Here is a 27,072-nt window from a genome sequence, read left to right on the forward strand (position 1 = left end):
GCGCTGCCCGGCGCCGTCGCTGCCTCGCGGCGCCACGCCGCCCGCCCATTGGCTGCCCGCCGCTCCGCCCCGCGCCCCCATTGGCCGCCGCCCCCCGCATCGCCTCACACGCGCGCTACTCCCGCCTGCTTAGAGTAGGCGGAGCCTGGTGTAACCCCACCCCCTTTGTGTATAGCCCAGCCCCTTCCCCACCCGCCCCGCCCCTTAAAGGGCCCGCCCGGCCCAGTTGCGGCAGCAGGAGGCGGGCGGTGCAGGGGTGCTCAGCTCTTTATTGACGCGCGCGGCTGCGCCCACGGCCCCGGACACACGGACAGGGACACTGGGGGAAGGCGACGACACACGCAGATGTGACACGGCGAGGGAAGCGCACCCAGGACCCTGCTGCAGCCTCCAGTCCCCCCATGGGGATGAACAGCAACGGGCCCCAAGCATGGGGTGGGAGCAGGTTTTGGGGTTTGCCCTGACCCCATGCACGTGGGGACCCAACTGCATCACCAGAGGGTGCTGATGGTGCTGCGGGCACAAGGCGGGGGAGCTGCGGAGTGTTACAGCGGAACCGTTCACCACACCGCGCCTGTTCCCTTCCCCATCGCCCACCGCGGGGGCAAGGAGAGGCACGGCACACCCTGAGGACAGGCACTAGGCTACGGGGAGGTGGAGGAGCAGAGTCCCATCAGCATGCAGGACCCTCCCGAACCTGCTCCGACAGAGAAACTACGGGGAGAGGGTGGAAAAGAACTAAACACTTCAAGTATCAGTAGTGACGGAAGGTTTCTTCCCCCTGCTGCTGCACTCGATGGCGTGGAGCAACCTAAATCCGACTCTAGAGACAAGGAGAACATCGCAAGCGACTGCTGGCCTAATGCACGGGGAGGGGGAGCGGGGGGAAGGAAGACGGTGCTGGTCGAGGCAGCGCTTCAGGGAACGGGCACCACCCGCATGGTGTTGGTGTAGCCGGAGCCGGGGCGCCAGCCGGTCAGCACGATCACCAGGTCGCCGGTCTTGAAGAATCCACGCGCTTTGCCTAGGGGAGGAGGAGAGGAGGAAGATGTCAGGGCTCAGGGGCTCCACGCAGCAAGGAGAGCATCACCCCCCTTCATGTGCTTGTTGAAACAATGCTGGATCTCTGCTGGATGCTATTTAAAGGCTGGCGTGATGAAACCCATCCCACTTCCCAGTTAGATGCAATGCGCTTATGCAACCGCTGGCCCCCATTTCCCAATGGGCAGCTTCCCCAAAATGAGGGTCCCCACAGCAGCCACTCTGGGCTCAGGGTGACCCCAGACTGGGAAAACAGAGGTGGGAGCAGCGCCACTCACCAACATTCATGCCCAGGTTCACGCGGAGATCCACATCCTCTGCCCAGGCGTCATGGGCGGGCTCTTTGCACAGCACGGGGAAGATGCCCCGGTAGAGGTGGGCCTGGCGCGCAGTCTGGTCATTGCGGGTGACAGCGATGATGGGAGCCCGCGGGCGGTACCGGGACACCAGGTGTGCTGACCTGCAAGGAAGGACAGGAGGCACGAGGTGAAGCATCGCGTTACGGCTGCCCCGGAGCACTTGAGGGAGCCCCTGTTCCACCCATGGGGCACCTCCACTCCAGCACCAGGAGCAAACTGCCCGTCCTCCTCTTTGCAGCCCCAAAACCGTGCTGGGGATGACCAGAGGGATACTGGCACAGTGTTTTGCAAGAGCCAAGCTCTACCAACAGAGCTTGATGCTCAAGTGATTTCCAAATTTAGCAACTGGGTGGATCAACACCAGAAGGCAACAGACCCTACTCCAGTCTTGGGGAGGGAGATGGCCTCACCTCCAAGATCTGGCTGTGCCATCTGCACGTTTTGGTCCTGAAAACAAGCAGTTATTTGTCTCAGTTGCTATGTGAAGATGGCTAGGAGCCATTTATTCCGGCCTCTGCAAGCAGCCCTTGGCATCTCAGTGGGGTCCCTGCAAGTTCCTGCTGTTTTGATGAGCTCCCGCTTTATGGGATGGCAAGCGCCTGCGCCAGCAGCGCTATCCAAAGCTTGCCAGGGAGGATGCTTTCAGAAGCATTGCTACAGGGGAAACTGTGTCAGGGAAAAGCAGAGCTGCCCCAGAAACGGGTTTGACTACACCGATCACTTGATCCCAGAGGAGTGGCAGCCAACACACAACCCCGTACATTTGTACTCCCACCCAGCCAGAAACAAAGTGATGCCCCTCTGTAGGCCATGCAGACAAGTGCCTCTCACCCCAAAATGGGGGCCCCATACACCAGGGGAGCCAGGCAGCTGCCAGGTTCCTCTCCAAGAGGAACTGCTGCCAGCCCCGGGTAGGGACACGGATGCCTTAACACGGCAAACAGCACGCTCTGGGTGGGGACTGCAGCTCGCCCTTCCTTGGGCACTGCTTGCTTACAGAAGGCACCTGCAAAAATGAGGTTAAAACTGCAAGACCAGGACATTTAGAGCTCCATGGTTCTGACAAGCATGCCAGCAGCTTCGCTAGCTTTTGCGACCTCATTTCCCAGAGCCAAGCTCAGCAATGCTCTGATTCAAAGACCACTGCTCGGAAATAGGCAGCAGCCTGCTTGAAGCGCCCAGTCACACGTGCCAGCTCTCAGACAATCCTTCCCACACTGACCAACGAGCTGCCCATTAGCTCTGTGGGACCCAGGTACTCAAAAGCTGTAACAGAATCCAAGGCTAAAAATATTCAAATATCAGAGTTCAAGTCTTTTCAAAAAGGTCAAGTGTAAGACTGGAACCTTTTACAAAGAAACTTTAGAAGTACAGGAGTATCCAGAAACTCAGTAGTTCTTCATCTCTCCAGGAAGTAGCTGCTTCAAATCATTTTAAGCTGTAAGTTTACGGAGAATTCACTGATGGTCTGGTTCTTCAGGTAGACCGTGCCCAGCATGCACACTGTCACGTCTCTACCACAGCACCAGTTCTGTTCCAAATTCAGACTCTTCCAGAAAGCAGCCTCAGACTTATGGTCCAATGCGCTTTGAACATGGGGCAGCCTGGTTCCTCTAGCTGGAAGGGCTGATCACAGCAAGGCTGCAGCTCTCTACTTTGCTTCCTCTCCACAACTGGAAGAGTGAGTCTCTACGCAGAAGTTGTCACCATCTCTGGACAGAAATCCCTGCTATGCAGCTCACCTGCAGCCAAGGCACTGAGCTAACCTCACCATGCAGGCAGGCACTTGGCTGCTGGGTGCCCGCCCCTTACAGCGAGGCTACTCGCAGGCAGGCATGAGGAAGGAAACTTGCAACACTTTCACACTCCTTCTTCGCCCCAGGGCTTAGGCAAGCTGTGCTGATGCCCAGAAGGTTCAACAAGGGACCTCTAGTTTGGATGATACATTGAAAGGCTAAGGCCTTGATTAAAAATAGTAATAATAAAAAATCTGTTTCCACTGAACTTTTGTCTTAGAGCTAACTTGACAATTCCTTGCTTTCCTTGCTAAGACATCTGAATGAAGCTGCAACTCTTATTTTCCCTCTATTCTTCCAGCCAGCATTCCTGGCAGAGATGCCGCGCAGAACAGGAAGAGGAGGCAGGGCCTGGTGCTGGTGCCACGCTGGCAGGGGCAGGCTCAGGAACTCGCTGCTTGCGTATGTGCGGATGTCTGAGATGTCTGCCCATCTCCTGAGGAACTGGCACTGCAGACAGGCAGCCCGGGCTCTGAGTCGCTGCCAAAACCTGAGCTTCACCATTACAGCTCTGGGCTTTCAAAGCGCTCTTTTTGCACGTCTCCTTCCCCCACCCGGTCACGATGTCCGCGTGACCTGAGGGAACCTGTCGCCTCCTACCTTCCAGACTTGGTGAGGACAATAATGGCCCCGCTGCAGCACTTGAAGGACGCTTCCACAGCGCCAACAGCAGCGGCCTCAGTGGGATCGCAGTTCAGGGAGGTCAGACGACGCAGTTCCTCAAACAACTGCCTGTGAAAGATGGCGGCCTCGGCCTCGCGGGCAATCTACAAGAGCAACACGCGTCCGGGAAGACAACACTCACGTCAGTCACTCAGAACAGCACAGGGCAAGGCGAGGTGCTCAGTCAGCAAGCGAATGCTGCCAGCTGCTGACATTCAGAAGAGTCGCCAATTAGCCCAAATTCAGCTCAGTGCACTGTGGTGATGGGGTCACCACCCCAGCCAAGGAACCCTTTGATTCTCAAGATTTCTCTTCTGGATTGGAGGCACCTCACCCCGCCGAGCCCACACTCAGGTGACATCCATGCCCAACTGCCAGGCACTCTTGCTCTGCTCCTACCTACCTGAGTCCTGCCCTGCGGGTACATGCAGCTGACAGCAGAGCTGCTTGCTGAATGTTTGCAGTGTTAGCATGGAGCGTGATTTTATTGCCTGAAACAACTGTCATAAAGCATGTGTTTGCACTGAGCACCTAACCCACATGCTGGGAATGAGCGTCAGTTACCTCACAGAGCCCTAAACCTCTCCCCGCTCTGAGCCCTACCTGCCGGACTCGGTCAGAACTATCAGAGCTGCAGCTAAGCACTTAAAAGAAGCCTCCACTGCGCCTACTGCCATGGCATCAGCAGGGTCCCTGTTGTTTACATTGAGGCGGAAAATTTCTTCGAACAGCTGACGATGAAACATTGCGGCCTCAGCCTCACGAGCGATCTGCAGGCCCGAGTAAGAAGGAAGAAGAAAAGAGGAAAGAAAAGGAAAGGTAGACCAGAGTAACATGAGATCACGTTAATTTACTTAATTTTCATAGTAATGCATGCAAGAGGATACTAAAGGACAGGCTGTGAAAGGCTCATTGGCTCTCAGGTTTTGAGTTAGTTGAATGCAATTCTGTCTACCACATCACAGCTGCACAGGCTGCTCCACCACACCATTTATCTGGGGGCCCTGTGCACTAGGCCTTCAAAGGCAGCATTCTGGCTGTAATTTGGATCAAGGAGCAGAGCAAGCCAATTCGGAATACACTTTGCTGCAGGTGCTTGTTTTTACTTCCTTGCCCACAATGCCTCTAGAGTACTCTTTGCAGCTGTTCGTGCCCCGTTTGTACTCTGAGCCAACAGGTGAGCAACTGGTTTCCTACCTCACCCCCAGAAAGGGGAGATGGGCTCCCTCCCAGCTTTGTTCAGTTTAAGTTCAGAGCCAATGAAGTTTCACCTCCCAGTGCTATACCAACTTCTTTCAGTAAGAGAGGAACAACAGAAACAAGCTTTTCTTACAGGGCTGTCACACCACGTATGCTGGGGTATTTGCGTAGTGCCAGATTCAGACCAGAGGTGCACAAAGAAGGGCTTTCTGGTCACTGACTAAGCATTTGCAACAAGCTCAGTAAATTATTCATCCCGCTGTGCTGAGAACTGCTCACATTTAAGGACAATTCTCATCTCAGAAGGCCACACTTGCCCTTGACAACCCGATAAAGAAGGCTTGCAGAGACTAGAAAAGCATGCAAAGGCTGATCATCTTTTCAAGGACAACTTCATTCAGTTACTCCCAAAGCTGAACAGCTGCTACACAAAGCATGACAAGTTGATGTTTAAGCAGAGACTGTAGTGCCATTGTCATGAAAGCTTTCTAGTTAGACCCTTTCCAAATAAGCATTTTGCTACTCTAGTGTTAATGGATTACTTTTCATGATGCTGGGAATTATCCCTCTTCCACAGATAACAGTTTAAGCCAAAGCAGTTAAGTGTCTTATGGCTAAATATAACTGCACACGTGACAGGCAGGAGTGCAGTGCCAACCCCAGTTGGGAAGCAGTCAGTTTTGTTACCACCAGCTTCACGTTTCTGTTCGGTAAGTAGGATGTGTGTGTCCACCTCACAACACTTACTCAAACGCAAGCGCTGGCAGCCAGGCAGCACGTCGTCAGCTCCTGGTCCAGAGGCAGGCAGCTTTGCACAACATGCAGAGTGAGGCCGAGTTCAGCAGGAAGCCTACAGCCCCCGTCTGCAGAGTCAGAATGTGTGTGTACGTGTGCCTGCTCTGACAATGGCTACAGAAGGGCACAGCAATTCAACTCCACATCAAACCTGGCTCTATTTGCATGGAAATGGATACAGGATTTGCAGTTGGCATGCGGGCACAGATAGGGGGTAGAAGTGGGAGAAAGGGAAGCAGAGGAGCATTGTACACCCTGGTCCTGTCAAATGGCCAGGGCAGCACTTGAAGACTAAGGCAATCGTGGATCATGAACTGGGATTGGAAGGAAGCCCAATCCCACAAGTAGGAAATGGCCTGCCCAATATTTGGAAACTTGCTACCAAACTCAAGGCAATTGTTTTTGTCATGGAGATGCCAGCCAGGGAACAGGAAGCTCACTTCTGGGAAGTTCGCTAGAAAGTGACTGCTACTTGAAACCACTGCAGCAACCCCACAAACCACTGGCATAGGCAGGTCAAGTCACTGAGACAGAGGTGCAATGGCACTATGAAGTAAATTCCGCTTGTTTTCAGTGTCACAGCCCACGTTTGCTGTCTGCATCTCCTTAGGGACAAAGCTTTACCTGAAATACTCCTGTGGCAGGGCTGGGTAAGCAAACTATGAGCCTAGACCAGCTTGAGACCAGACAACATACAGAAGAGCTACTCCATGCCTGAGGCAAGGTGCTCTCTTTGTACTGTGACTGCCTGGCCATTTCAGATGGAAGTATTAGGGTAAAACCTTCCACATTTCTCTGGGGGCCTGGCAGAACGAACACTGTTACTCTTGGGTCCGCAGAAGAGGGGAGCACAGGCAGTGGGTACTGGGCTCACACTACAAGTAGAGCACAACCTGCCTGTGTTGAAGCTTTAATGCCACAATTTGCTGCAGCAAGTTTCCAAATCTTGGTAGGAAGTCAGCTACCACAATTTAGGTGTGAAAAGCTGAGGAAGAACTTTTTAGGTTAGAATTCGGCCAGCAGTCACTGCCCAGTGTTCATCAGGTCGTATTTTGTATCTGCCATGTGCAAAAAAAACACCACTCCATACTGGCCAGATAAAAAGGTATTTAGTTAATGCACTGCAAACACAAGGAGTCACTCTGTTTATTAATCTATATAACCTGAACTGCAGGTGAAGCTGCTGTGATTCACAGCACTGGTAACTGGGGAGAACCAGTACCTCTAGATACTTGGCATCACGCTTTTTATCAACTGAAACACAAGCTGGGTGAACTTGAAGCAGAGCAGAGGTTTCTGGCAGTTCAGGCATGTAAAAATATGGTGCTGTCAGTAGTCATGCAACAAATATCCCCCCCACCAAAAGCACCAGGTGCCAAATGCAACAACAGTGCTGTAAATCAGACTCACCAGCCTCCCTTGTTCCCTCCCACAACCCAGAGGAGTTAGCTGATACTTTTCAGTATCTAGAGATAAACTGCTTAAGCAGCTTCCTGACCTTGGAGAAGTTTAAGGAATTTAATACACTAAAACAGGGCCTTTGAAGAAACCCATACCAAGGTAATAGCAAGAAAACTTGACCTTGGTTTTAAGTCAAAATTAGTGTGAGGAAAATAAAGTTTTAGAACTCAGAGCACTGCAAAACAGTTCTCAGCTCTGCCTGGCAGTAGCATGCAGCACACCTTGTGAGGTTTCAGGCCCCTTAGGACCATACTACAGTAAAGGAAACCCCACAGAGGGAGCATGAACCAAAAAATGGCTGGTTCACGCTGCTAGGTGCTGCCACCTAGCACCAGACACATTTAGATCTTCAGATGTAGGCTCAGATCAAAGACAGCGTGCTGCCACCTCCACCTGCAGGCTGGGCTCCCACCCAGAGCACTACTCACAGCGTGCTGCATGCGCACAGCCTCCAGCGGGTAGTCTCCCTTGGCGGTCTCTCCAGACAGCATGATGCAGTCTGCTCCGTCCAGGACAGCATTGGCAACGTCGCTGCCCTCAGCACGGGTTGGGCGAGGTTTCTTGATCATGCTTTCCAGCATCTGCAGGAGAACAAGCCCAAAGTCAGGGCACCAGGAAAGGAATCAGCTGCTTTTTCACAGGATGCTTGACTGATAGCATTGAGGATGTTGTTTGGGGTCATGGGTTGTTGTTTTTTCATCTAAAACCAGGTCAACAGTAGGTCTGCACCAACTACAGTAATCCTTATCTAAGGCAAGATGTTCCTCTTTTTATATAGGTTATCTAGAGGCTCAACCTTAGTACAGCTGCTAGTGTCAGCACCTGTACTGAAGTGTGAAATCAGACTGCTCCTGAGCAGAGCTCTTCCTACCCACTTCTCCCAGAAGCTGGTGCAACTCTACATATTGCTATCACAGGCTGGCCAGCTCTTGTCTTCCTCAGGTGCTCAGCTCTCCCCTGGCTGCAGCATGCACAGAGGAAGCACAGCTCAGAAGTGAGCTCTGCCAGCACATGAAAACTGTCTGAAAACTATTTGTTCATGATCCCTACTGGAATGCACAAAGCTGAGGAGTGGCAGCTCCCAGACTAAGGTGACTTGTTTTTTCCCCCCCGTTTCCTTCTGATGCAGCAGTGTGAGTGCAACTTGCTCAGAGTTGCCACATCCCTTGCAAGAGTTCCTACAACCTTGCTGGAGTACATAAACAAATCTCTAAGTAAGTGCTTCAAGATGAGCTATTCAGCCACTGCAATGCCTCTTTGCTCTTGGTTCCTTACCCTCTACCAAATGCCATTGAGGATGTGCCCCCAGCCCACTCCCCCCAGCATGGGGTGACAGCTACTGACACTCCTGCCCTGCCAGACCCACAGACACTCTGGCAGTTAGGAGCTAGCTTTGTGTTTCACGTACCTGAGTGGCACAGATGATGGGTTTGCCAGCCCTGTTGCAGCGCCCAATCATCATCTTCTGGGCAAGGAAAACTTTCTCAGCAGGGATCTCAATTCCCAGGTCACCACGGGCCACCATAATGCCATCGCTGGCCTCCATGATCTCATCAAACCTGGCAGCGAGAGAAGAGGTTCATTATCCCTGTTGTTCTGAGGGCAGACCGCCTGTTCTGTCCTCCCCCTTCCGAAAGGGAGCACTGCACTGCAATGCTATGGGCACTCTGCCCTTCCAGGTGCCATTTTGGTACCTTGTAACACCGCGGTAAGAGGAAAAAAACAAGACCATAGGAAGCAGACAGTTTACAAAGCTATGCAAAACCTAATCAAGAGGAGCACAAGTTGATCGCTCACCTGCGCACACCCTCGTGGTTCTCAATCTTGCTGATGATCTTGATGTTCTTTCCCTTTTCCCCTAGCACCTTCCTGACAGCATGGACATCAGCAGCTTTACGGATGAAGGACGCAAACACCATGTCCACATTCTGCTCCACACCGAATTTCAGGTCCTGAATGTCCTTTTCAGAGACGGCAGGCAGGTCGACTGCAGCACCAGGGAGGTTCACACCCTTCTTGCTGCCAAGCATGCCACCGTTCTCAATCTCGGTCATGACATAGTCCTTGCCTGGAACAGAAGTGCTCCCACAGTCAGTGTTTACCAGCAAGCTCCTCACTGCCAGGTCCCACACCACCACCTGCCTGAGAACTGCAGCACTAACAGCATCGATGCAAAAAAAGCACACCACTGCTCTCTTCAGTAGTCTCATGGAACATAGGAACTTCAGTTCACCCACAGAAGCACAGCAGAGCAATTCAAAACCACTTCTGTGCTGCTCTGGGGGAAGATGCCATTTGTTCCCTGCAGGAGTGGGGCTGCCAGGCTGCATTCCTGCATGTAGGCACCCCATAACACTAAATGGAGTACCCAAGAGCCTCACCTCCACGCTCCTGCACCCTCTGGGATTGGAGGCAACACCTCCAGGCTGGAGCAGTTTATGCACTACCACCAAGGGAGTGGTGTGGAACTCACCTTGCCCCAACATTACCAGTAAAGCTAGTTCCATCTGCAGCTACAAAACTTGGTGTTTATATTATAAAATATCAAATCCTGCATAAAAATTTGAAATAGCCTGCATGAACAGGTGTACATTACAAGCACAGGTACACCCCCACACATGCACCTCTGAGGAGAGTTTTAGATCAGTCCAGTGAAACCCTGCTCAAGTTAGTGACTGAAAGCTTGCTACACTTGAAGCAGAGATAGTTTTGCTCAAAGTCTTGCTACAGCATTAAGCCTAGCTGCAAAGTGTTCCTTTCTTTAATGTAGAACTGCAAGTTAAGCAACAGTTGCTGAAAGAAAAGTCAAAGAGGTTCTTAGGAAAGAGCAAACAGGCAGAGCTAGCAAATCCTGGAAGGGCTGTTACACACCTTTCTCCTTAACCAGCAAGGAAATGAGACCATCATCCACGTAGATTTTGCTGCCAACTTCTACAACCTTGGTGAGATTCTTGTAGTCCAGCCACAGCACATTCTCATCGCATTTCTCCATGAAGGCATCATCCAGAGTCACTTTAAGAGCTGCACCCTTCTTGAGTTCCACTTCTGCTGTGCCACTCTGTCAAAACACACATTTTCAGCAAAACCAGCACAAACAGGCACCCAACTGCCTCCCAGCTTGCAGCACTTCATCCTAACTTTTGGTACAAATGCCAGATAATGCACACAGTTATTTTATTCGCACAAAACATCATTTGTCTGGGGAAAGCAGGACACAGGAATAGCATTATGTAGTCTTATGCACTGAAAAGGGTAGAAAAAAAATGAACTTACTCCCTTGATGAGTCCAGTTCGGATTTCAGGTCCCTTGGTATCCAGTGCAATAGCCACAGGTCTGTAGGTGATAGGATCAGAGGCAAAGCTCTCTGTAGCTTCTCGCACGTTCTTGATTGTGCCCTCATGATACTGGCAAGGGAAAGAGATGGAAACTTTAATCTACCACTGTGCACCCCAAAAACTGCCCAAGCTACCATTCAACATAGCAGAACAGCAGCATGACTAGGCCTAGGATTCCACTGTCAGGCAGATGGACAAACGTTTTTACAGCTCTGGCCTAAATCTTCCAGACGGATAAGGGATTTACTCAGAGGATATTATCCATGTACGTATTTGCATTTTATTTCAAGTGCTAAAGCAATATCAGACGGAAGTTCAGGACTTCAGCACCGTTCACCAGGCTTCAAAACCCTTTCACATGCTCACGTCCTGCTAATACCGCTGGTTTCAGACACTTTTGTGAGGAAATTCCACCTCAACTACCCTGAATGAGCTTCAGATAATCAGCAGGTCAATTCACTTTCTAGTTTAAACAATATTAGAGATAACCTTGACAGAGTGATGCAACACTTGACAGACTTTTGAAGATAAGAGATGCCCTTTCCCCTCTCTGTGCCACGGGCTGACAGTGTATGGCCTGGCTCACCCGGAAACATGCGACTGCCCCCATAAAAACCTGCATCACAACCAGAACCCAGCACCAGCAAGGTGGGGCAGGAACAGGCTGTGCTCAAGTTGGCCTGCATGCCCTCGGCCAGAGATATGCTACAGCTAGCTCTTTAAAGGAAGGAAAAATTAAGGTATTTACTGATCAAGTGTGCAAGCTGAGACTGAGGAGGCCCCCGATCCTTCCATGTGCCACGGCCTAAAGAGAGGCAGGACAGGAAGTGTGCCCGTACAACACCATTAGGTTTATCTGGCCCTAGTCACCTGGAATTTATTTGCTTTTGATACAGATCAATGAGTGCCTCCTAGGCAGGCTGACTTCCTGAAGAATGACATACGCCGAACAGGAATGCAGACAGATGAAGTAAAAGCCAACTTCCTCTATAAAACAACTGCAGCCAGGTGCTGGGGCTTGAAGTTGGTAATTTAAGCCCTATTGAGTGTTTTAGGGTAAACACTGCAACTGAAACACATACAGCACATGAAAACCCCTGAATTCACTGAATAATTGAGTGCTTCAGAGGAGCAGCAGGGAACACAAACTTAGCCTGGCTACACTTGACAGTCAGACTAAACAAGAGATGACAGCAAGACGAACTCTACTGTCACCTAACCTCATCTCTATGAAACACAGAATTAGAAGGGACTTCACCCAAAACCAAGCCACATTCCCTGTCCTTCATCCCAGCTAACAAGCACACAAGCCACAGGAGCAGCACTGTGTAAAACTCAGTATTTAATTGAGTCAAGGTCCAATGGCTGTCCACAGCTAAGCACCAGACCTTTTGGTTTCTACAGTGCCCTGTGGCCTTTAAAGGCCACAAGGGTGACAGGCCGAGCTATTACGCACCTCAAAGCTCCTGGTTCAGTAAGCAAAGCCACCTACAGCTGTCACTTGGTTACTGTTTGACATTTCGAAAGCTGGAGGGCAGCCAGTGAGAAAACGCAGCCTCAACACTCAGGGCAGCATTCGAGGCAAGCTGGAATGGGATCCTTGGCTCCTCCAGCATCGCTAAGGATCTCATCTATTTTTATCAATAAGGGCTCGTCGGCTGCAGTGTTGATTTCTTTTGACCTTATTCTTATAAGTTTATCGCCCCAAGACCCGCATACCATGGTGCTAGCCTTATGACCACCAGGAGCACAACCTGAGCAGCTGGTTAGCCAAGCAAACTTGGGAGTTCAACTCCTCCAAATGGGCACAGTCGTGACTTCAAATTGCTAATAGTTTTCATTTGAGACAAGGTCATTCATTTATCACTGGCTTGCGAAGCCCCCAGCAATAAAGCAGGATCAACAGGACAGTTGTGTACTCCTGCTGAGGTGCCCAGCACTGTGAAATAGTTCTCGGCTTCTGCAATTAACTGGGGAGCAGCAGCCTTGTGAAGTGAGCAGCAGGGCACGAGGAAGAAATGAAGGACCTCACAGCGAGCAGCTGGCACACATGTCTCTAACATCAGCTACCTGGCTCCCAGGTACAGGTGGGTGCACAGAAGGGTGTGGAACCAACCTGATCTGCTTCCAAAAAGGCTTGGAAAGCACACTAAGGTGTTACTAGCAGCCTCACAGGTTCAGTATTTACATCTGGCATGCTTTCCCCAAAGGCAGAGCCCAGTCTTGTCTTGCCACATGATTAGAGCTGCTCTGGAGCAGGCTGGGCTTCCCTTCGTATCCTCTTCCACAAGGGACGGGGTCAGCAGACACACATAAGGACCTGCTCAGGGCAGCATTAGCTCAGCCCACACCCTTACCTCGTGGGTGCCGTGAGAGAAGTTGAGGCGGGCAACGTTCATTCCAGATTTAATCATTTCCTTCAGCTTCTCCACGGAGCGGGAGGCTGGCCCTGGAAGAAGGAAGCAGTTGGAATATTAACTTTATAAAAAAATAATGAGATAACCCGCAGACGTCAAGACCATTTCATGTGGAAGGGATAAGTAAGGTATGGTGGATACAGACTTGCTCAATGCCGAAACAGCTCATTTCTACAGCAGCAAGCGTTGTTTTAACTTGCCTTTGGGAGTGCATTTGAACCCAACCAGTCCAGACTACCCTGGCTACTGGATCCACTCCTAGCAATGCTACGGGTTGGGCAGGCATGGGAAAGTCGTGCTGTTTCAACACACGGAGCCAGCCTTGGCAAGGGATAAAGGCTCAAGTCGTCCCACAATTTCCGCAGCAAGTTTCACCGGCACAGGGGTTCGCAGCTTAATTGCTGCGGAGAGCTGCAGCTCCCTGTTATCTAGGAACCACCTACCGATGGTACAGATGATGCCGGTGTTCCTCGCAATGGTTGGCTCGGAGTCGATGTCCAGGCGGCACATGTGCTCCAGGAAGGTGTCCGCCATGGCAGCATGGAGCTGCTGGGTCTGGATGAAAGCAGTCCCCGCATCGTGGTGCTTCGACATCGTTACTGGAGTCTTGTGTCTGGAAGAGAAGAAAGCCTTGCCAGGTTTAGGGATCACCCACGCTTGCTCGTCAGAGACACCAACACACCCACGTGATGAATATGGAGGTAACAAGAAAGCTGCTACTGGGTCAGACTATCTTTATGTTCCTACTTGAGAGTCTCAGATACAGGCAAGACACACTTCTATTTAAATGTCATTCCCCACATAGACCACCCAAAGCTCACCTGCCTTCTATGCAGAAGTTCCCTTCATAGCTTCTCTTCATTGCCAGTCTTCCCCTGGAGCTACACAACGCAACAAAATTCAAGCACTTCAGCACACAGGCAGCGTTCTGCCTCCTCCCTCCCAGCTCTCAAGTCCTCTCTCCTACAAGCCTCAGCTGCGGTGCCCATCCCAAGGGGGGGCCGTGGCAGCTCGCTGCTAGCATGGCCGCAGAGGTGCTCTACGCAGGCAATCTTCTGCAGGGACGCACCTAATCACAGCAGGGTCCACCTAAGCTTAACACCCGTCCTTCAGCCTGCACAGATAAGTAGACTTGAGTTGATTAAACACAACACCGTGGCAGAGAACATGGAAAAGACTGAAGACTCCTTTAACGTCCTCCTCAAGGTCTCTCTTTGAACCAAAGACACCACATGGCTGCTCCCGCCCCCTCTGTTCACCCTCACCCAGGGTGGCAGAAAGCCACCGCAGGGCTCATAGACTGGTTATTTTGGGGATAACAAACTGTGAGCTCTGCCTGCTGGCTTGGACAGGACAACAGCATCCCCAGAAGAGTGGGGAAGGTCCCCATCAGACAAGAAAGCTAAACTGAATCTCACAGATCTCTGCTGTGACGGGAGGGCATCCCATTCACAACTGTGTCCTCTTGTACCTCCCATCTTCCTTCTGCTTTTACACCCAGGTAAAAGACGGCCTGGCTGGGCAAGGCTCAGCTGCTTCCTCTGCTGGTGCTACCACCTGGAGAAGTATTTTACCACCTTTGTATTGAAAAAGCTGTCAGCAAATGTGTGATGTGAGGCTTCACTGAGCAACATGGGGTTTTCTGCCTGCCCCAAGCACACAAAATGGTGCTCGCTGTGCATGCCAGCTAGCCCAGGGCCTCCAGCTTTGAAGCAGGGAGCTAGGAAGCCGACAGCTCTGCGGAAGAATGAAATCGTGCTGCTAAGGCAGGGGCAGGGAGGTCCCCAGAGACCCCGCTGCGGCGCTGTGCTGCCAGGCCCTCCCTCTCTCCCCCCCTCCCTCCCTCCCCACCTACGTGCGGATCCTCTCGCAGGCAGCCCTGAGTCACCCCCGCCTCATCGCCTCGCCGAGCGGAGCGAGGAGACAGGCCAGCGAAAACCATAATTTGTCCTGGCAAACGTCCTTCACCTCAGCCCTGCCAGAAGCTGCTGATTCACTGCAGTCAGTACAAGAAAGCCTGCCCACATAAAAAGCTTCGACAAAGTCACATTATTACGGGAATGCCCGCTGGTCAGACCTGAACACTGTGTTTCAGCCCTCTAACTGCTGCTGCCGCATCCCGGAGCACCTGTCTGACAGCACCAGGCACGAGCAGAGAGGCTCTGCTGGGAAACGGCCTCCGTGCACCTCCAAAGAGGATGTGGAGGAAGATGAGACAGGCTGCACCCGGAGCACCACTGGTGCAACTTTCTGAGAACACGTGGAGGAGCTCTGCCTGTTTCATAAGCAGCTCCTGTCTCCTGGAAGTCCCCCACCCACTCGAACCATTTGTAATGCTAATTTTTTTTTAACCCCCAAAGGCTTTACAAATTTACTAAAAGGGAAAGTGAAATTGCCTTGAGTCAGAATCCCCTTTCCAAGGTTTTCCTGCAAACCCAGGGAGATCAGAAGAACTGCGGTGCCGGGGCCTTGGCTGAGGGGGAGAGCAGAAACGCAGCAGCAAAAAAAAAAAAAAAAAAAAAACTCATCTGCCTGCTACCAGCAAGTTTCTGTTTTTTATACTTCCTCCTGCCTCCCTTTACCACACGTTCACAAAGCATCTACTGAATTCTCCTGGAAGGACCAGTTTTATAAACCTGGCAGGAATGTCTGGCATTTAATAAAAAGCAATGGGAAACCAGGACTTCACGGACACCTGAAGGCACCATGCACTCCGTCTGAGCAGAGCTCGGAAGGGGGAAAGTAATACCCTGCAAAGCCTGATTCCCTGGATAAATCTCATTTCCTTCCTCGGGGCACAACTCATAAATCCCCACGCTGATCGCGAGCTGTCCGTGCTCCAGGCAGGGTGCACCAAAGATGGCTGGTGCCTCCCTTGCCGTTGAACGTTCTAGAAAGCCGGGACCGTTTGAGGTCGGCGTGCCCGGTTTCAGCAGCAAGGTGACTAAGTGGAGCCGGCTCATCCTGCGGTCGGCAGCAAGAAACGTTACGTCTACGGCATCTCCAGCCCTGCCCCGGGGGAGGAAGAAAGCAGAGGCTGCGCAGAGCGGCAATCCCCGCTGCAACCCCCTTATCTCAGCCTGCAACACAGGGAAGTGTGACTTTGCAGGGCTGGCGTTAACCACCGCCACGCCGGGCAGAGATGGTTCCCTGCTTCAGGGTCTCAGCTGCAATAAAAATCAATTTCTGTGGCAAAACAGGCTTTTAACAGGGTCAGTTCCTCTTCCAGGGAAGGACAACTCCCAGCTGCAGCAGGATGCCACGCCACATCCTTACGCAACCATGGGATGCCTCCCAAAATGCGAGGCTTTTGGAGGCCGGATGCAACCCCAAGCATGCCTGCAGCTCTGCCACGGGTCAGGCTGCAGTAAGCTGGGTGCTGGGACTGGGGAGGGTGTGCTTGCCCCAACAGTGCTGGGTGACACTGGTGCTCTCCCCGTGTGCCGGTGGGTGAGCTGTCAGAGCCACGTACAGCTTGGCTGTGCCTGCCTTCCCCAGAGGGCAAAGGTACACAGCAGGCTTAAAGCACCATAAATCAGTAGAGGTGACTATCAGATGTTTGCTGGTGACAAGGAAGAACTTATCTAGAGGATACAGCCGGAGCAGACACACCTACTCACTTTGCCGTGCTCCAACACAGGCCGAGCAGCCCTCCAGCCACACCAGCACAAATCAAGCCTCCCCGCTATCAAGCTGAAAGCTTTTTAACATGACAAAAAAAGGGCCTTTTTTTCCTTTAAATGTATGCATAGTTGGGGGTGGAAACTCAACTCCCCCAGCCACACGCCGCCCAACCGCGTGAGCGGGCTGGGGATGGAGATGTTGTGCGCAGGGTCTGGCAGTGGCAGCAGCAGGGTACTGCAGCCCCATTCCCTACGTGCCGGCCATCACAGCACGCTGCAGCCACCCCGGCCCCCTCCCAGCAGCCACCGGCTGCCCTTAGGGCCAGCCCCAGCCGGGGACGCAGGGAGATAAAGGATTAGCACGTGGCCCGGCCCGCCCGCTCAGCCGGAGGAACATTTTGTCTGTGTTAAATTGAATTACCAGCTCGGGGCACGGAAGGGGAATTAACGCCGGCTTTGCGGCGCTCCGGCTAACGGCGATAAATTCAAGGTTTTAATAAAAACGTGTGTTTAGTTGGGGAAAAACAGACGGCTCGGGTGGGAGGCCTGGATGCGGCGCTGCGGTCTCCGCCAGCAGCAGGAAGAGTGCTTTCGAGTGAAAGCAAAGTTTCGGGGCAGGGTTTTGCCCTGAATCACGGCGTCCAACACCTGGCCGGCAGCAGAGCTCCCTGTGCTGAAAGAAAAGACTGTTTTTAAGCCGGCCGCAGCAGCATGGCACATGGGGCCACCGAACCGCAACCGCAGGGCTGTCCCTCCCTCGAGCACACCTAGCGCTCTCACAGCACCACGTGCGGGCTCCTTCCTAGAAATACTTAAGCTGAAGTTCTGCTTTGAAAACGGGGCACAAAAACGTGCTTAGGACGGTGGGGGGTTTTTAGCTCAGCCCTTAGGGTTGCACAAGCAGCCCTCGAGCTTCCCCGGAGGCACTGAGGCAACCCGAGCAGCTCCTCGCCGCCCAGCCCGGCCCAGCCCAGCCCTCGGGTGCCGGTGCCAGCCGCCGTCAGGAGCCGTCCTTGCAGCACGGGGGGGCCGCTTCCCGGCGCGTTAGTCACCGGCATCCCGGCAGCTCCCCTGAGGGCATCCCCGGGGCTGCCGGCCGGGTAGCGCCGAGGCCAGCCCTGAGCACGCCCCAGCCCTCGCCTGCTGCTTCTACCGCTCGGGGGGAGGCAGCCGAGGGGGTCCCAGTGCCCGCACCCCCCCCCTTACCCCAAACTCGGTGCGAAGCGGCCCCCGGAGCAAACAGCCGGGGACGGGGGGGGGGCAGGAGGCAATGGGAAGGGCCCGCGGCCGCCGACACGAGCGTTGCCGCGGCTCTGCCTCAGCGCCCGGGGGCAGGGAGCGGCTCGGGGCGGCGGCGCGAGGCCGGGCAGCCCGCCAGGGACACGCGGGGCCTCGCGCCCCTCAGCGGCCCCTCAGGGACCGCTCCCCGCTAACGGCCGCACCCCCCTAACGGCCGCTCATCGCTAACGGCCGGCCCCGCGGGGAGCCCCCCGGCCTCGGCACGGGCACCGGGGATGGCGGCGGTCCCCGGTGACCGCCCGCCGCCCCTTCCTTCCCTGTCCGGGGCCGCCGTTACCTCCTGGTGCCGCTCCCGCCGCCAAGCACCGCTCCCGTCCTGCCCGAGAGCCGCCGCTCCTCTGCGCGTGGCCCGGCCGCGCCGCCAAGGTGATCCCAGCCGCAGCACCGCCCCCACGGATCCCTCCGCCGGCTTCGCGCCGCGGGGGAGAAGCGGGGACTACTTTTTCCGGCGGAAGCGCAAGCTGCGGCTGAGGAGTGAAGCGACTCACGCGCCCCGCAGCCAATCAGGCGGCGGCGCAGCAGGCGGGCACGCCGGAGGAGAGTGGCCGCCGCTCTTAAAGGGGCCGCGCCGCTCTTAAAGGGGCCGCGCCGCTCTTAAAGGGGCCGCGCCCCTTAATTAACCCCCCCGTGCCCCCTGCCCGCGGTACCTGCAGGGGCGCTGGGCGGGCGGGGGGCACCGCGTGGTGCCTCCCTCCGCCCCCTCGGCCACCCCGCGGTGTCCCCCGGTTGTCCTTATGGTTGTCCCCAAGTTTTGGGGACAAAACAGGCGTTCTGGGGAAAAAAAGGGCAGGTGCCCACGCGGCTGGGTCCCGCGTGGTGCCCTACACACCGCGGCACCCCGCAGGAGATGGAGGCAGCGGGGGGCACAGGCCATCCCCTGTGCTGCCAGCGCTGTGGTCTGGGGACAAAAATAGATGCTTGGGGACAAAAATAGGAGTCTCGAGTTACGCACCGGGCCTGAGCGCCCAAAAATCTCAGTGGCCCTTGGGGGGGGCACCAAAATGCTGCTTTTTGGCCCCGTTTTCCACCAAACCTCAATGTAGCGTGCAGGAATTGAGCCACTTGGCTGTTTTGGCCAATAAGAGGAATTTTTGGGGGTGGCTTTGGAAGGTGGTGACACCATTGTCACTGCTGGGCTTGGGAGTCCTGAGGGAGCATCCCCTGCTCTTCTGTTAGCCCCAAAGGAGGGGACATTTGGGGACCAGGATGGGGACAGTGCCATGTTCATGGTGCCCACCCCTTGCATCCCCTCTGCCAGCTCCTTGTCCCCATGGGACAGCAGTGCCACCACTGGGGACAAGCCACCCGTCCCCACGAGGTGCCTTGACCCCACTCACACTGGCGGAAACAGATTTGGGGACAAAACTTCCTCCCAAGGTGGCACATACCTGTCCCACGTGTCCTCCTGCCACCTTCCTCACGTGCCCAGCGCCAGGTGGCACCTGGGGTAAAGTCCAAGGTGGTGGCGGGGACAAGGTGTGGGGCGTCCCCACGGCACCGCGGGGTGCGGCAGCGTGCCGTGTCCCTGTGCCCTGCCAAAAAGGGGGGACAGGGGCAGGAACACCAGGCTGGGGACATTGGGGACCTCATACCAGCACTGTGGGGACCTTCTGCTGGGACTGTGGGGACACCATGGGGACACTGGGGACACCACGGGGATATTCTGCACTGGGACCTTGTGCTGGGGACACTGGGGACACTGAGGGCTGCAGTGGGGATGCAGTGTGGGGCCGTGAGGGACCACACACACACACACTCGGAGTGTCCCTGGGGACATTTTGGGGACATTTTGGGGTTCGGTGCCGGGGTCCCTGCGGTGACGTCACCTCCCGGGCGGCGTTGCTGGGAGACGGAGGCGCCGGGGCCCTGACGTCAAGGCCCGATGGCCGCCCGCCCGCCCGGCAGCATGGAGGCGGCAGGGCCGGGGGCAGGCCGCGGCCAGCGCTGAGATGGTGAGGGGACGGCCGTGGGGACGGGGACGAGGGGACAGGGGGACAAGGGGACAGCATCCTCCCCCCTCCCGCCATCATTCGGGGCCTGGCGGTGGTGGCGGGACCAGGCCTCGCCGCACAGGCCGGCAGGGGGATGGCGGTGGCAGCGCTGAGGGGGGGGACGGCAGCGAGCGTGGGGTTCGGGTCCCCCCCATGTCCCCTCCGTCTCCCTTTGTGTCCCCTCGTGTCCCCCGCAAACGGCTCCTGTGGGGCAGGAGCCCCCCGATGAGGGAGGGAGGGGTGAGGTGCAGCCCCCCCCGCATCAGCTGCGGGGTCCCTGGGTGGTGATGTGTGGGTCCCCCCCTGCCTGTGCCGCAAAACCTGAACCCTAAAGCTGCCCCCAAACGCAGCCCCTAAACCTGCATCCCCAAATCTCTCATCCAAACCTGCACCCTGCTGTCTGCACCCCAAACTGCCACCCCCAAGCCTGCCCTGCACACCTGCACCCCCAAACTTGTCCCCCAAACCTGCACCCTCCTGCCTGCACTGGAAACCTGCACCCACAAACCTGCCCCCCAAATCAGTCCCACAAACCTAAAACCTGTGCTCTTCAGCATGCACCCACCAAGCCTGCACCCCCAAACTGCTTTTCCTGCCTACACCTCAAACCTGTACCCCCAAACTTGCACCCCCAAACTGCTTCCCCCGCCTATACCCCAAACCTTCCCCATGCCTGTTACCAGGACCTGAATCCCCAAACTTGCACCTCCCAATCTGACCCCCAAACCTACACCTTCCCAAACCTTTATCCCTCAATCTGCACCCCCAAACCTGCCCCCTGAGCTTTCTCCCCCTAATCTGCCTCCCCCAGATCTGCCCCCCAACCCAGCTCCCCCATCTGCCCCTTGAAACCTGCACCCCTAAACCTGGCCCCTAACCTACCTATAGGCTTCCCCCCCAGGCTCTCCCCCCAAACCTTCACCATCCTCAACCTGCAACCCCAAACCTTCCCCCAAAATCTCCCCCCCAAAACCTGCTCCCTCAGCCTGCCCCCAGACCCATCCCAACCTCCCTTTCCAACCCCCCAATCTGCTCCCCAACCCCTCTCCCCCAAATCCTCTCCCCCCCTAACTCTCTGCCCCCCAATCTGCTCTCCCCAGGACCTCAAGGGCCAGTACTGGACGGACGATGACTCCGACGGGGACAATGAGTCCGAGGAGTTCCTCTACGGGGTGCAGGTAAAGCCACTGCTGGGGACGGGTTCCACTGGGCACTTGGGGGGCTGTGGGTGCCCCTGTCCCCTTTATGGGGGCCCGGGGGCTCCGTGTTTGAAAATGCCCCGGGCGCTGTGCCACAGGGGACCTGCGCCGCCGACCTGTACCGCCACCCGCAGCTGGACGCCGACATCGAGGCCGTGAAGGAGATCTACAGCGAGAATGCCGTGTCCGTCAGGTGGGTGTGTGTGCACCGTGACATCCCCGGTGCCCCTGGCTGTGACAACTCCTTGTCACCCACTCGTGGCATCCCCAGGTCCCCCGCACTCTCCCCATGCAACCCCGGGACGCAGGGAGCCACGTGTGCCCGTCACGATGCCCATAAGGCCACCCGCTGTGGCACAGGGGGCACGCCAGCCTCACCCCATCCCCTCACCTCGTGTTGTTGCAGGGAGTATGGGACCATCGACGACGTGGACATCGACCTCCACGTGAACATCAGCTTCCTCGATGTGAGTCCCCGTGGCACGGGGGGTGTCCCCGTGGTGGGATGCCGGTGGGGTGTCCCCTGGGTGCCCTGGATCCAGCTGGGGTCCCCATGGCTGTCCCTCGGCAGGAGGAGGTGGCGACAGCGTGGAAGGTGCTTCGGACGGAGCCCATCGTCCTGCGCCTGCGCTTCTCCCTCTCCCAGTACCTCGATGGCCCCGGTGAGTGGGGATGGGCACTCGGGGTGTCCCCACATGCCCGTGGGATGGGCGCTGGGTGACGAGTGGCTCGCTCTTGGCAGAACCGTCCATCGAGGTCTTCCAGCCGTCCAACAAGGAGGGCTTCGGGCTGGGTCTGCAGCTGAAGAAGTAAGAGCTGAAATACTGCAGGGACCCAGGGTGGTGGGGAGGTGGTTTGGGAGTGCTTTGCCTCAAAACCATCCGGGTGCCCCTGTCCCCATCATGTCACGTCTGCTTGCCCGCCCTACAGCCCCAGGATGGGATTGTCACTGGGTTCTGGTGACGAGGAGCTGGGGGGCACCCAGCAGAACACCCCCAGCTTGGCCAAAGCACCCTTGGGTGCTGGCACCCTGCTGGGGCACCCATGCCACCTCTCTGGCAGGATCCTGGGCATGTTCACATCCCAGCAATGGAAACACCTCAGCAACGACTTCCTGAAGACCCAGCAGGAGAAGCGGCACAGTTGGTTCAAGACGAGTGGCACCATCAAGAAGTTTCGAGCGGGCCTCAGCATCTTCTCCCCCATCCCCAAGTAAGGTTCCAGCTGTGTCCCCAGGGTCCCAGGCTCCGTCATCTTCACCGGGGACCCTCGCTCCTCTGTCACCATGCCTCAGTTTCCCCATTTGCACTTCGGATGCTGCCAAGGAGAGCGGGAGCTCCCAAAAACCCGCAGAAAGGCACAAATTGGGTGCCGGATTTATGGGGAAGGAGGAGCTGGGAGGAAAACCGCCATCTGGGGAGGGTGACGGTGACAAGCAGCCCCCTGGTCGTGTGCCCGCAGGTCGCCCAGCTTCCCCGTCATCCCAGACTCGGTGCTGAAGGGCAAGCTGGGCGCACCCGAGGTGCGCGTCAACCGCCTGATGAACCGCTCTGTGTCCTGCACGGTGAAGAACCCCAAGGGGGAGGTTTTCGGCTACACCCCCAGCACCCAGGCAGGTGTCGCCCCCTTCAACATCCTGGTGGGTGCCAACCCCGGCTCGGGGCTCGCTTTGCTCTCCCTCCCCTTTCCCTACCCCCAGCCGCATGGCATCAGGGCAGGTGGCACATCCCCAGTGCGGCCGTGTGCCCCCAGGAGGGTGCTGGGGGCACCCAGGGCCTTCGGGGGCTCCTGATGCGGCAGGGGGCGTGTGGGGAAAGGGTAACACAGCTGGCACTGCTTGGGCTCTGTCACAGGTTGGTGGCCACTGCAAGAATGTCCCCACGCTGGAGTACGGCTTCCTCGTCCAGGTGAGCGCCCTGCGTCCTGCTGGGACCTGGCCCAGCACCCAGAGCATTGTCCCCTCTGTCCCTGGTCACACTTGTCCACATCCCGCTACCAGAGCATCTTCCCCACTGCCCCATATCCCACTGGGGTTTCCAAAGCAGAGGCTGGCTCCTGCTGTGGTCCCTCGTAGTGGTCCCAAACATCTCCCAGGCGCAAGGGACCCAAGTGGCCGGGCCACGGCTGCCACCACGGGGCTGACTGCGACATCCTGCCCCGCAGATCATGAAGTACGCGGAGCAGCGCATCCCGACGCTCAACGAGTACTGCGTGGTGTGCGACGAGCAGCACGTCTTCCAGAACGGCTCCATGCTCAAGGTGTGGTGGTGGCAGCGGCCGGGCGGGCACAAATGTCACCCCATGTCACTGTCACCGATGCCACACGTGCTGCCTGTCCCCTCCACAGCCGGCCGTGTGCACCCGGGAGCTGTGTGTCTTCTCCTTCTACACCCTGGGCGTGATGTCTGGCGCGGCGGAGGACGTGGCCACAGGTGCTGAGGTACGGGGACCAGGGGTGTGGTGGGTGCATGGTACAAGGGTGGCATCTCTGGGATGACCACCGCGACGTCTCCTTGGGGTGCTGCCCTCACCCCGTTCCTGTGCCCCTTGACCATCTCCGTGCCCAGGTGGTGGACCTGCTGGTGGCCATGTGCCGCGCTGCGCTGGAGTCTCCTCGCAAAAGCATCATCTTCGAGCCTTATCCCTCTGTGGTGGACCCCAACGACCCCAAAACACTCGCCTTCAACCCCAAGGTAAGCAGCAGGGCAGCAGTGGGGCAGCGCTCCCCAGTGCCACGGCTGGAGAACCCCTCTGACGGCCGCCCCTCTGCTGCCCCATGTGCAGAAGAAGAACTACGAGCGGCTGCAGAAGGCCCTGGACAGCGTGATGTCCATCCGGGAGATGACCCAGGTATGCGGTGTGGCCCCAGCCCAACATTTTGGCCCTGTGTGAGATTCTTCCCATTGGTCATCTCCATTGGCTGGCATTTTGGTGCCCTTCACGAGTGGGTGGGTGGGTGACAGGGGCTCTCACCTCCACCGTGCCTCTGCCAGGGCTCCTATCTGGAGATCAAGAAGCAGATGGACAAGCTGGACCCCCTGGCACATCCCCTCCTGCAATGGTAAGGCCGAGGGTGCTGCAGGGGACAGGGCTCAGGCCCCTTGCTCCATCGTGGTTGCTTTCTCCTGGGGTTTGTGACCACCCACCAGGCAGCACCCAAGGCTCAGGAGCAGGGTGGGACTCACATCCTGGGTCAATCCACCCTGTCTGACCTCTTTCTTCTCCTCCTTTTCCCAAGGATAATCTCCAGCAACAGGTCCCACATTGTGAAGCTGCCTCTCAGCAGGGTAAGTGGCCCAGCCAGGATGGGGATAGAGCTGCACAGGCATGGGATGCAGGATGTAGGGTGTGGGCTGTAAGGTGCAGGTGGTGGGATGCATGATATGGGATGTAGGATGTCGCTACGGGACGTGTGCCTAGAATATGGGGCATTGGATGCAGGCTGTGGGATGGAGGATGGAGGATTTGGGATGCGGGAGGTGAGATACAGGACAAGAGCCACGAGATGCTGCGGGCAGCGATGGGTGAGCTCCGATGGCTCCTGGCCTTTGTGCCATGTCCAAGGCCTCCGGCCAGGCTCCGGGCAGTCACGCCGGGCTGGGGTGGGCGTGGGGTTGGGGACTGCCGTGCATGATCTGTGTCTGTCTGTCTGTCTGTCCTCTCTCCCCGCCGGCGCTGCCTTTGCTCTTCCCGTTCCGCTGGTAGCAGCTGAAGTTCATGCACACCTCACACCAGTTCCTCCTGCTGAGCAGCCCCCCGGCCAAGGAAGCCCGTTTCCGCACCGCCAAGAAGCTCTACGGCAGCACCTTTGCTTTCCAGTGAGCTACTGGGGGGCGGCGGGGGGCTGCTGGGACCCCCATGGGGCACCGCAGGGCTGGGCGCTGTGGGGCCGGGGCTGACACGGTGCTGGCTCTTGCAGCGGCTCTCACATTGAGAACTGGCACTCCATCCTCCGCAACGGGCTGGTCAACGCGTCCTACACCAAACTGCAGGTACCGCTGGCCGCCGCCGGCCCCAAATCAGGGCGGGAGGGCAGGGAGGGATGTGGGCAGCCTCAGGGATGCTGCTCGCCGCCGCCGCCACGGCTCGTGCCCCGTGCCCAGGCTGCTGTGGGCCCCGTGTCGCTCACCCCAGTGTTTTCCTGCAAGCTGCATGGAGCAGCCTATGGCAAGGGCATCTATCTGAGCCCCATCTCCAGTATTTCCTTTGGATACTCAGGTAAGAGGCTGCCTGCGCCGCTCCATCCCGCCTGCGCTCCCACCCCACCCCCTGCATGGGCCCGGGGCCGCTCGGTGCCGTGCCGGCCGGAGGAGCCGTGTGGGAACAGGGTGTCGAGGCCTCCTGGCCACATCCCACATCCATCCCACCAGCACCAGCCTCTCCCTGCCAACCTGGGGCTTTCTGATGCGCCCTCTTGGTCACTGCAGAAAAAAATACAAATAAACCAGCATTTTCCAGGCTCAAAAAGATAAATTTAAGGTGTCACAATGGCCACTTCTTCCTTTTGCCAGCTCCAAAAGCCGCTGCTCCCCCCGTGTGGGTTCCCAGGGTTCAGCTGTGGGCCGGGAGCATCCCGCATGGCCGTCCCCGCGGGTGTCTGTGGCATGTGTCCTCGCCACTGTCCCCATGTCACCCCGGGGAGCTCCTGCCCGCTGGCCGCAGCATCCCCCTGGGGTGCCCTGCAGGCGGGGAGTGACGGCGCCGTGTCGCTTTCTGCAGGGATGGGGAAAGGGCAGCACCGGATGCCTTCGAAGGACGAGCTGGTGCAGAGGTACAACCGGATGAACACCATCCCCCAGGTGACACGGTGGGGGACGCGGCCATGGGGGTCAGGGACGAGAGGGTTGGGGCTGGGGGGGTGTCGGGGACCGGAGCAGGACGGGGGGTGACGCCGTGTGCTCTCCCCGCAGACCCGCTCCATCCAGTCCCGCTTCCTCCAGAGCCGCAACCTGAACTGCATCGCGCTTTGCGAAGGTGCGGGGCCGCGCGGGGTGGCGGGGGGACGGGCAGCACCCACCTCCCCGGCTGGGCACCACGGGGGGCCTGGGGTCCTCAGCGCAACGTCCCGGTGCCCGTTCGCCACCCGTCCGCCTCCTGACAGCCCCTTCCTTCCCTCGGCAGTCATCACCTCCAAGGACCTGCAGAAGCACGGCAACATCTGGGTCTGCCCCGTCTCAGACCACGTCTGCACCCGCTTCTTCTTTGTGTGAGTCCTGCCACCTCTCATATACCCGTGCCCGGCCACTCCGGGCCATTCTCACCCCCTCTACCCCTCCAGGTATGAAGACGGCCAAGTGGGAGACGCCAATATCAATACTCAGGACCCCAAAATCCAGAAGGAGATCATGCGTGTGATTGGGACTCAGGTGTACACAAGCTGAGCGGCAGGGACCCGCCGCGGCGCTCCTGGGCGCTGAGCGAGGGCCCTTGGCTGAGGACGGGCGAGTGGATTTCGCGCTGGCCGGGCGACGCGCGCGGCTCCAGGCAGGGCAGAAGTGGGGGCACCGGCGGCACCTCCCTGTACATAGACGTGAAGTGGCGAGCGCGCGGCGAGCGGGTTGAGCGGTCCCCTTGTCCCCACATCGTCCCCGAGCCAGCGTGGGGCACGGCGCGTGCCCGGTGGTGGCCGTCCCTCCTCGTGTTTACAGCGACGGCATTTTTACCGAAGTCGAGAAACTGAAGCAAAAAAGAAAAAACAAACAAAAAACATGCAAAAAAGAAAAACAGACAAAAAAAAAAAAAAAAAAGAGAAATCTGTCGTGGCGTAGTAAAATTCTTTGAACACCCTGGTGGGCAGGGGCTGTGGGGAAGGGACGGGGATGTAGCTTCGCGCCGCGGTTAACCGTGGTCCTGGGGTTAACCCGAAATAAATAAAAAACCCAAACTGCCCTT

The 27,072-nt window shown here is 56.8% G+C and overlaps 2 protein-coding genes across 8 annotated transcripts; one reads left to right on the forward strand and one right to left on the reverse strand.

Annotated features, from left to right (window-relative positions):
• Positions 1-249: 249 nt before the first annotated feature.
• On the reverse strand, positions 250-18,390 carry PKM (pyruvate kinase M1/2). 5 transcript variants are annotated; one of them, XM_084532502.1, is made up of 12 exons: positions 18,268-18,353; positions 13,890-13,949; positions 13,512-13,681; positions 13,009-13,100; positions 10,589-10,720; positions 10,187-10,373; positions 9,113-9,383; positions 8,724-8,874; positions 7,744-7,896; positions 3,797-3,963; positions 1,320-1,501; positions 250-1,024 (listed from the first exon to the last, which is right to left on the reverse strand). In XM_084532502.1, the coding sequence occupies exons 2-12, from the start codon at positions 13,928-13,930 to the stop codon at positions 918-920; spliced, it is 1,653 nt and encodes a 550-aa protein (XP_084388628.1). In that variant the 5' UTR covers positions 13,931-13,949; positions 18,268-18,353; the 3' UTR covers positions 250-917. The 5 variants fall into 5 exon arrangements, with proteins under 5 accessions (XP_084388628.1, XP_084388630.1, XP_084388629.1 ...); XM_084532504.1 differs by lacking the exon at positions 3,797-3,963 and adding an exon at positions 4,463-4,629; XM_084532503.1 differs by lacking the exon at positions 18,268-18,353 and adding an exon at positions 17,113-17,366.
• A 1,466-nt stretch (positions 18,391-19,856) lies between these two features.
• PARP6 (poly(ADP-ribose) polymerase family member 6) lies at positions 19,857-27,069 on the forward strand. Of its 3 annotated transcripts, none has more exons than XM_084532507.1 (22): positions 19,857-19,942; positions 21,082-21,159; positions 21,279-21,373; positions 21,587-21,647; positions 21,752-21,842; positions 21,923-21,989; positions 22,243-22,392; positions 22,642-22,819; positions 23,034-23,087; positions 23,344-23,439; positions 23,528-23,620; positions 23,748-23,873; positions 23,965-24,030; positions 24,174-24,241; positions 24,419-24,467; positions 24,886-24,998; positions 25,100-25,172; positions 25,329-25,398; positions 25,900-25,979; positions 26,091-26,154; positions 26,302-26,386; positions 26,459-27,069. In XM_084532507.1, the coding sequence occupies exons 1-22, from the start codon at positions 19,940-19,942 to the stop codon at positions 26,559-26,561; spliced, it is 1,863 nt and encodes a 620-aa protein (XP_084388633.1). In that variant the 5' UTR covers positions 19,857-19,939; the 3' UTR covers positions 26,562-27,069. The 3 variants fall into 3 exon arrangements, 2 of the variants coding, with proteins under 2 accessions (XP_084388633.1, XP_084388634.1); XM_084532508.1 differs by having other exon boundaries at positions 24,889-24,998; XR_014696897.1 differs by lacking the exons at positions 25,329-25,398; positions 26,459-27,069 and having other exon boundaries at positions 26,302-26,374.
• Positions 27,070-27,072: the final 3 nt, after the last annotated feature.

The sequence above is a fragment of the Aythya ferina genome (assembly GCF_964211825.1).
Source record: "Aythya ferina genome assembly, chromosome: 11".
Classification (NCBI taxonomy): domain Eukaryota; kingdom Metazoa; phylum Chordata; class Aves; order Anseriformes; family Anatidae; genus Aythya; species Aythya ferina.